This window comes from Gavia stellata, chromosome 9, assembly GCF_030936135.1.
Source record: "Gavia stellata isolate bGavSte3 chromosome 9, bGavSte3.hap2, whole genome shotgun sequence".
In the NCBI taxonomy this organism is placed as follows: domain Eukaryota; kingdom Metazoa; phylum Chordata; class Aves; order Gaviiformes; family Gaviidae; genus Gavia; species Gavia stellata.
The window spans coordinates 25,778,558-25,788,486 of record NC_082602.1 but is presented as its reverse complement, the minus strand read 5'-3'; the positions used below and the strand labels follow the sequence as shown (position 1 = coordinate 25,788,486).

General features: G+C 53.7%; 1 protein-coding gene across 1 annotated transcript; it reads right to left on the bottom strand.

Annotated features, from left to right (window-relative positions):
* Positions 1-1,650: 1,650 nt before the first annotated feature.
* On the bottom strand, positions 1,651-9,813 carry FGF8 (fibroblast growth factor 8). Its single transcript, XM_059821347.1, has 5 exons — positions 9,782-9,813; positions 9,656-9,692; positions 7,398-7,578; positions 3,039-3,145; positions 1,651-1,938 (listed from the first exon to the last, which is right to left on the bottom strand). Exons 1-5 carry the CDS (start codon positions 9,811-9,813, stop codon positions 1,651-1,653), a joined length of 645 nt encoding a protein of 214 aa, XP_059677330.1.
* Between the last annotated feature and the right edge of the window lie 116 nt (positions 9,814-9,929).

Sequence of the window (9,929 nt, the reverse complement as noted above, 5' to 3'; positions counted from 1 at the left end):
TCCCACATCTGTTCCCTTGGGAAGGGGCTCATGCCAAGCAGCAGCCTCAGCCCCATCCTGCACCTCACCATCCTCCTTAACGCCTCTCCAACCTGCCTCTCCAGCCCCAGCCCCTCCCTGGACAGCATCAGGCTCAGTTAGACTAATACAAATTTTTAATGCACATATTAAATAAATATTTCAATCAATTCATATTCAATTTGTACACAACCAAAACAAAAAGTCCTCAAGGAAACAGAAAAAACAAACAATCAAAAAATATTGGATGAAAAGTCACCCCTGGTTCTGGCTCCTATCCAGTGTCTTTGTTTGCCCTCCCCATGAAGAGTAATTGCTTTAACCCTTTGGAGAGAGTCGCAGTCCCAGGGCAGCATGTGCAAAGCGGGGCTGGCTAGCGATGTTCACTCAAGAGATTTAATGTTTCCTTTGGGTTTTTTTTCTAAATAGAAAATTGGGCTTCTGTCAACACAGAAATTTTGAAAGAAAACCTCTCCTTTCCTAGGAGGACAAGGACGATGGTATTTCTCATCAAAGAGCAGACCTGGAAGAGACGGTTGACAATGGAAGTGCCAGCCACTACAACAAAACCAGCCTGAAATGGCTCCACGGTAATTTGTAAATTTTTTTTAATTTTACTGATGAAAACTTCCATCTGATAAAAAAATATAAACAAAAAAAAAAATCAATTTTTGGTGAGAAGTTCACATTTTCCACATGGAAAAAAAAAAAAAAACAATTACCAGCCCGCTCCATGGCAGCCATCGCCCACTGCCTCACCTTAGTAGTTTAAAACAAACCAAATGCCAAAGATGCTCTCATGGGTAAGAGGTACCAAGTCAGTTCAGGACTTTCTCTGGAGCATCCATCACCCCTGTCCCCTCCTGAGAAAAAAAGTTAAACTGGGAGTTGGGAAGCCAGCAGCGTTTTCAGAAGGATGCAAGCAGCTTCCAGCAACCCCTCGCTCAGCCGAAGAAGTAGGCGCATCCAAGGAAAGAAAGCATCCAGCGGTCCTCACCCCGGGCATCGCAGCCAGCGCCCCACAGGCAGTGCCCACATGTCACCCAGGCTGCAAAACCCACCGGGGAGGCCTCCAACCACCTCTGAAATAAATCCCCTCCCCTTAATTCTTTTCCAACCTCTCCATCTTCTCCGGTAAGCGTTAATTCAGTTCATTTAAGTAGCACACTGCTCCCAGATTTGGATTTCCATTTTTTTTTGCTTGTTTGTTTTAAACGGTGATTTTTCTTTCTCCTTTCCCCCTAGAGCTACAAAAAAACATTACAAAATAAAGCATGACCCCAAACAGACTAGAACATTTCTAAGTGAAGGGCTCTTCTCCCTTCACCAGTCTTTGAACGTTTCATTTCTTTTAAAGTTGGAGTACAAAAATAGAGCCTCTCTCTTTTTTTCTCTTTTTGTTGTTTTTTGGGTTTTTTTGTTTGTTTGTTTTTTGGGGTTTTTTTTGTAAAAACCAGACAACCCTCCCAAAATTATCAACAACTAGAGCAGATAATTTTTTTATCCTCCCCCCCTCCTTTTTTTTTTTTTTTTGTTTAATACCCTTATGGGAACATCTCTACATATAGTCCACCAAGCTCAGAGGAGAGTCCTCCGGGAGAGGTGCAGGCAGGGTGGGCAGAGGCAGGCACGTCAAGGGCTGGCCCTGGAGCTGGAGTTTCTAGTCCTTTTACTTCTCCGGTTGAAGGGGTAGTTGAGGAACTCAAAGCGTCTGTGGGGCTCGGTGGTCTGGTGGCCCTTGGGAAGTCTCTTCATGAAATGCACCTCCCGTTGGTGCTGCCGGGTCTTGGAGCCTTTGCGCGGGCGGCCCTTGCGGGTGAAGGCCATGTACCAGCCCTCATACTTGGCGTTCTGCAGCGCCGTGTAGTTGTTCTCCAGGACGATCTCCGTGAAGACACAGTCCTTGCCTTTGCCGTTGCTCTGAGAAGGGGACAGAGCAGGAATTTAAGCAACAGGCGCTCGGTCAGAGGCTTCTCACTACCCCACACGGTACCGTCTGGGGGGACAGGAGGGTTGCGATCCCTGTGGGCAGCCAAGGGCTCACTTTTCCCACCTCTTCTCCTACAGGTCCCAATTGCCCAAAATCTGCTTTTCATTAGAAAAGTTGGGGGAAGCAGTCATTGTGGCACAGGCAGACACTGCTCATTGCAGCTTGCATCCCCAGTGTGATGCCAGCACCAGGCTACAAGCCCCAACATAGCTTGTCCCAGCCTTCACTTCCACTGCACCCCCAGGGAGATTTTTGCCCTCTCCCATTCTGTCCCCATCCATGCCAGGGCTGCATTCCCGCGCCAGCATGACCATAAGCAAACTCTCCATCTCAGTGGCAATTCACTTACCCGTCCTATTCCCCCTTGGGTGTTTAATACAGGAGGGCATCAAGGGGTTGAAAAGGTGACACGGGGTCTGTGTGGATGATGCCCACGGATGCAGATGACAGGGAGCACAGGGGCAGCTGGGGGCTGAGCTCCTCCCCATTACAGGCAGCAACAGGACCAGGGAGGGGACCTGCATCAGCCAGCCCCAGGGAAGGAGCCGCCATGGAAAATCCTCCCAGACAATCAATGTCCCAGTGGGATTTTGCACATCCAGCCCCCTCCGCCCCCGGGGAGGGAGCGTCGAGGCTCGGAGGGAGCGTGACTAACCAGCGTGCGGTGGGGCTGGCCTTGGGGCCAGCCCCACGGAGCATCTTAACATTCCTGGCACTTGTACCATGTAATCGGGGAGAATAGCCTGGCAATTCGCCTATTTGTTCGGGGAGATACAAGGAATGCGCCCCACATGGCACCCGCCCACCTCCCTTGCTCCCCCCGCCTTCCCTCCTGCCGCCGGGGCTGCAGGATGGCTCATGCCCCTGCCCTTCAAAGAGGTACGCTGGCTGAGCCCCGGGGACCCCCATCTTGCCTCCCTATCCCCACAGATGGGCTCCATATTGGGTAAGAGCTCCTCTCCTGGCGAGCCCTGCTCAGTGCCCAGGGCACTTCCCTGGATTGCCCATGCCCTTGAGCCCAGCGCCCTACCTTGCCGATCAGCTTCCCCTTCTTGTTCATGCAGATGTAGAAACCCGTGGCTGCCCCCTTAATGCGCACGCGGCTCCCGAAGGTGTCCGTCTCCACAATGAGCTTGGCTGAGGAGAGCAGTGGGAGGAAAGAGAGAGGGAGGTCAGAAGGGCTCCAGCATGGGGCAGGCACAGGGATGGAGACCCCAGCGATGCGTCCTGACACTGGGCGCTGCGGGCACATGCTCTCTGGCGACCGGGCACCCTAAAATCAGGGCACAAGGTTAAGAGCCAGCCTCGGCCCCTCTACCCTGCCACTGTGTCCCTGCATGACCTTGGTCACATCCCTTTGCCACCCTGAGCTGTGCTGAATGGGGGAGTAGCTCTGCCTTGCCTGGCTCCACGGGGCTCAGTGGTTCGGGTGCCACAGAGGTGTCCCAGAAGGGAGGCAGGGCAGCAAGCAGGGCACACACCAGCCGATGGAGAACCAGCCAGCTGCCCTGCAAACCGAGACAGGCCTGGGTGAACCTGCAGGCAGGAAGCAGGCAGGCAGGCACCCTCTGGAAGCACACAGTGTGCTGCCAGCTGTCCCCAGCCCAGGGGACATGGCTCTACGTCTCTCTGCTGGGCCAGGGCTACAGGAGGAGCAGTGACTTTGCAGCTGGCAGGGGAGGCGTGAAGGGTACGGCCATCCTTTTAATGCCTTTCACCTTTGCACAAGTCGAGAGGGCATATTGATTTGGTCTCAGTTTTTTAATGGAGGCATCGATCGACTTCCGAAGGAGCTATGCAAATCGCCAGGTCGATGGGCCGCCTATAAATAGACCTGTCACCTTCCCTCCCTGCCTTCACCCTGGGAACCCAAGCCCCGAAGCCCATCCATCCCCAGGGAAGGGGGAAGATGAAGACAGGACATCCTTCTCCCCAGCCCTGCAGCTGCCGTCCCCAGAGACAGCTCCGCTCCCCAGGGCAAGCCCTGACAGGGATGGTGGCTACCTGTTTGCACCTCAAAAGGGCTGTGCTGTGCCAAGCACCAAAGATTTCTCCATGGCACTGAAAAGTCAGCCAGGACTGTCCCATCTCACCACCATCACCTCTTGCCCAGCATCAGCCCCTAGTGCCATAAGCTCGATTTGGCAAAGTAATCAGAGCGCAGCCCGCAAGGCTTCCAAGTCTAGAGCCTTATTATGGGAATAAGCCCATCAATGTTTTATTCCTCCTCTCCAACCTCTGCACAGGGTCTGCTCAGTTCCTCAGGACTGTGGTCCACCCTAGCTTGCTCATGTCTACACCCCAAGATGTTCAGCAACCAGCAAGCCTGGAGCCAGGAGCAGGAGCCAGCCCCAGTGAGGGCAGTGATGTGGCTCTGGAACGGGTGGCTTTGCAGGAGGATGCTTTTGAATGGCAAAAGGAGGCTGTGGGCACATGCACAAGCTAAAATGAGCCTAAGCCATATTTGGGGGTATGAGCAAACTGCTGCCTCTCTGTCTCTGCGATGCCCTGATCCTGCATCATGGGCATTGCTGAGGTCAGTGGCACTGAGGTTCAAGACAGCAGCCAGGCGGTGCTGGCAGCAGGAAAGGGCATCCCAAAATTTAATGGGGCTGGCTGATTCAGTGCTGACAGGCAAGCCAGGTTCCACACACACAGAGGCACCCCTCCCCGCACCCCCTTCTGCCACCGTCACCTTGCAGCATCTCTTATCCCCAAACTGCCCCATGCCCACAGACCCCCAAGCCGGGCACAGACCAGATTCAGAGCCAAGAAATTCAGGAAGAGCTGACTCCGGGCTGTGCCACCCCGGCACCAACCCCCAGCTCCTGGCAAGCACCCGGCATCCCCAAAACCAGCCACAGGCACCGCAGCACTCTGCAAACGAAGCACTGAGGCAGTGACCCCCTATTTATCTATATTGGGGAAAGGGGGGGAATTGATCTCGGAGGCAGTAAAAGGTTTGAGGAGAATTGATTTTTCTCTCTGAGAGATAGAAAGAGCGGGGAGGGAGGGAGGGACGGAGGAGGAAGGGAGGGAGCAGGGAGGCCTCGGCCCCAGCGAGCACAAAACCCCGCTTTAAAGATGCACAGCGCTTCTCTTTTGGCCTTTTTTTTTTTGTCTCTCTCCCTGATTTACAGCCGCCGGCAGTGCACAGCTCTGGCCCCGCCAGCCGCCGGCAGCGGAGGATGAGGACAACCTGTCCCCGGAGACCTGCACACCCAGACCCATGCAGGTGACCCGTGAACCCCGCAAACCCCAGCCCTGACCAGCAGAAAAATCCCGGGTGCAGACGAAACCGGCAAGTCGGCAGGGAGCTGCATCAGCGTCCCTGGCCATTCCTGGGGTTTAGTCCAGGCTGCAGCCACCGGCTGCTTGCTCGGTGGCAGGCATGGCCTGGGAGGGACGAGCCGGGCTGCACCGGCCACCCGCTTTCCCTTAGAATTAAAAAAAGTCAATCAAATATTGACAATTAAGACAGATAACTGGAAACGCCGGACTTGATGTTAAGTCAGCTGTAAAAACGTCAGCGTGGGGAAAGGGGTCATCTGCAAAAATAAATCAACCCCTTTTACACGCCCACCCCCAAAAACAAGATAAAAAAAGCAGAAGGGCTCAGGGAGGGGGGCTCTTTTCTTTAAAAGTGGATTTCTAAATAACATTTTGGGGGAGCCCTTTTTTCCCCCCTTTTTCAGTGGGGGGAGCTTAACATTTTCAACCCTATTCTTTCACTTAAGTGACAGATTTATCCCAGTAAAATTATGTTTCATGCTCAAACTTTGAAGGGAAAGTGGCTACGTAAATGCTGAAAAAATGCAGCGAGACACACTTGATCCCCCAACTGGACTGCGAAGAGGAGAAAGTATTCAGGAAATGTTAAAAAAGGTGAAAGTAAGAAGCGTTTTAATAGTTCTTCCAGACATGGGGGCCTCCCTAGAGATTCATATAGAACAATCCTGAACCTCTATTTTAACATTTACAGACTTGCAACTCTTTTAAAACTTTACATCTGAAAAACTGCTTGTTCTCTTTCTGGTTTAGATCAGTCTTCATTTTCCTCCTTAGCTCTTCAAATGCTTAACCTTTTTTTATTACGTTTTAATAGAGTTTTTCAAGCCACCACCAGTCCCCTCCTTCTGGCCTTATTTAAACCTGGTCGTTACTTAAATATGCACTAACTGCCTTTTAAAATCCAGGCATTACAGGACTAAAACACGATGGGATTTTTTGCTTGGGAAATTAGCTAATGCCCTTTCAAGCCAAAGCTGCTCTAGGATGGGAATAATTCGTTTGGAAGATTAATGCTGGATGTATGGAATACCACATAGATGGAATCTGCGCTGCGCTTGCACTGCTAATGTCCAGCGTGAAATTTTCAGCCAAAACAAAAGGAAGAAATTAAAAAAAAAAAAAAACAAAACACACAAACACAGAAGGGGAAGGAAGAAAAGTCTTTCTACTAATCTCCCCAAGCAAGAAAGGGAAATTGCAGCTAATACCAAAGAAAAACAGTTGTGATTCCTATGTACAACACACATGAATACAGGCACTTCCCAGATCCGGGTGCAGGATCAGGCCTCCCACAGCCGGCCCCGCGGTGGTGCCGGGGCTTGCTGGCCCTGCTGACCCCTGCGCGGCGTTGGACTGCTCCAACGTGTGATTAGCACACGCGATCCAAGTATTTGGGCTTCAGGTGTCTCCAGCGGAGGGATCAGTCCCCCTGCCCGGGGCGCAGAGGTTTTGGGGAGGGGGTGCCAGGGCCGGGTGACGGCAGAGGGGCTGCAACGTAGCGCAGGCTCTGGCGCTCGCAGAGTCCCCCCTGCTTTGTCTCTGGAGACGCCGCAGCATCTTCGCCCACAGCCAACTGCCTCGCTGACCCTCCGCTCAGGATTTGTTTTGAGAAGGGAGGGACGGGGACTACATCGGGAAAACGCCACTTCGGACAGCTCTAGTTTAGGGAAGGCTTCCAAAGCAGCCATTCCACCTTCCCCCCCCGCCTTTTCTTTTTCAACTTTCTTTTCCATTTCTTTTCCAAAAGGAAGCCTCAGAGACACCCAGCTTTGCAAAGAGCTGGGCTGAAACGATTGGTGCTGCTCAGCACGCCACAGCCCCGAGCCCTCCGAGTCAGGTGCAAACCACGACTGATAAAGAAAGGAGCAGAGCCCATCCTGCAAGCACCGATCCCCTCCCTCAGCACGGGGAACCTGCCCTCACCTTGAATCACACAGCCGCTGATCGCTGACCCCTATGTTCTCCCTTTACAAGCCCCCGCAAGCTGAATGATTTTAATGATTTCTGGCTAACAAACAGGACGGAAATCATCAATTGCCGCGCTGGGCTGCAAACACCTCCCCGTCTCCCCCCGCCCGCCCCCATCGCGCGTCCTTACCGTGCACATCCCCATCCTCTGCCATCGCATTGATTTTCTTGTTGTCCAAGATCTGCACATGTTTCCCGCTGGTCCGGCTGTACAGCTGGTAGGTACGGACGAGCCGCCGGCTGAGCTGATCCGTCACCAGGCTCTGCTCCCTCACATGCTGTGTAAAATTAGGTGGGGACTGAACAGTTACCTTTAGAAAATTAAAAAATATACGACACACCATTATAATCTCTACTCCTCAGAGGGGTGAATGGGCTGAGCCGAGATTGCCGGCCTCCAGCCGGGCTTTACAGCAAGGCACAGAGCCGGGACCGCGGTGGTACCTCCTGCGCCAGCAAAGCCTCTCCGGGAGAAGGAACATTAAGCCCCGGGACGCAGTGACCAGAGCCCTTTACAGAGCTGTGCCCGCTCCAGACATGCCCTAAGCAGAGAGGTGCAGGTGACTCAGGAGCGCAACAGGGCTCGGTGACCCCAGAGGCCTCCCCAGGACTTGGCGGGTCCCGGCTGGCACTGAAGTACCCGAGATGGGCATCAAATCTGAGTGCTGGAGCAGGTCCGGGGGGGTCATGCAGGATGGCACTGGGTTGCCTCCCCAAGGGGCTGACACATTCGTCCCGCACCTCTCTCGCCTCTGCAGGAGCACACTGCTGCTCCGGCTGCCCTGGACATGTACCCCTGCCGCTGCCCCATCAGTTTCAACAGCTGCCTTTCCTCCAGGTCCCAGGCTCTTTATTCGCTCCCAAACACCCCATTTACTGAGCTCTTTAAATACAAAGTCCCCAGAGAAGGTAGAGCTATGAGGTATAAGAATTATAAGAAAATCGTGCCCCAGCCTGCGTATTTAGTGGCGTAAAAACCCAAGGATACTAATGCGCTACCCGTGCAAACACATCCCTCATCCGCAGCCAGCTGTTTGGTGCCGGCAGCGGGGTTGTCCCCAGCCCCGGCACACCAAACCCGTTAGCCCCGGAGCCGCAGCTCAGCCTGTCCCCTCCGGACCCGACGCTGCTGCTTCTGGGCTTTAAATGATTTTCATGAGCAGCCAAACCCACTCCCCCCTCAGCCCTGGCTCGCGAGCTTGCACAGAAGTCTTTTTTCCCCCCTCGTCTCAAATCCCTCTTTTAAGTCTGGAAAGTTTCGCTGCTCCCTGACATTTATAAAGATGTATTCTGAGCAAATGTTAGGAGATAGCTCCTTTCAACATCAGAAGGCTGGGACTACCCCCCGCCACCCCCACGTCAAATGGGAAGATTTCCTCCTGTCTTAAACAACAACAGAAAAACCCGATAAAAGCAAAAGCCACTGCTCTCCCAAAGCTGGCTTTATAGAGATATCTCCCCTTGACAATGTCATCTCTCTCCCTCCGCTTCTGCCTGTGCATGTGTGTTTCCTATAGACGGGTTTTGGATAATGCAGCAGGATTCTCTCCCCGGCTCTGATGAGGGTACCATGTGGAGGAGAGGTCATTAGCCATGCTGCTATTCGGTCTCCGTCTCGTACTCCAAAATATTACAGCTATGTTTTTATACAACTGCACACTCCCAGCGCTTCATTCCCTTCGCTTTTCGGTTGGAAACTCGATTTTTTTTTTTTCCCCCAAGCTTCCAGGAAAATAATAATAATAAAATAAAATAAGTAGCTTAAAGGGCATTTTAAACAAAGCTTCTGCACCTGCGATCTCAGGGGGAAGGGGGGCTTCACCCCGGTTTGAAGGCACACCGCTCCCAGCGACGCGTGCCTGCTGGTATGCGGGTGTTGCACAAGCTCTGCCCGGGCTGTTTAATCTATTCCTGACACTTCTGTCTCTGGCGATACAAACCAGCGATGCTAAAGTCTGACAATTTTAAGCTGAATCAAAACCTGCGCTTTTCAGTAAGGTTTTGGTGGGGTTTCTTTTCCCCTATTTAATTCGGCTTTACTTTTTGGATGAAGCAGCGTAGGAAAAAAAAAAAACCGGACAAGAGGAACGGGGGTATCCACAGTGCCATTTAGAGGTGGGGGGGACGGGACCTAAAGCTACTTAAAAATAACCCCGCGGAGTTCCTTGAAACCCCGCGTACTCCCTGCCCTGCAGCCCGAGTCCTCCGCACCTTATTTTGCAGCCCGGGGTCTCCCCCCTCGGTCTCGGCTTTTTACAGCCGGGCGACTCCCGTCTCTCGGGTTTTAAACTGTTCCTCCTCCCCCCCCCCGAGCCCGGGGCGCTCGGTGGCGGGGCACCCCCCATCCCCGAGGGGCGAACAAAGCCGGGCGGCCGAGCGGGCACTTACCTGGGCTTGCAGGCAGAGGACGAACAAGTGCATTAACCTGGGAGGGGGAAGAGAGAAAGCAGGAGAGAGGTGTGAACCGGGGGGCTGCGGGCCCGGGGCGGGAGAGCCGGGGCTGCCGGTACTCACACGTAGCTGAAGAGCGAGGAGCAGGGGTCCATCGCGGCGCCGGTGCGGGGCCGGGAGCCCGGGGCCCGGCGGCGGCGGGGAGCGCCCGGGGGGGCGCGGCGCGGCGCGGCGCTGCCTCGGCTCCTCGCCTCCTCTCGCCCTGCCGGCG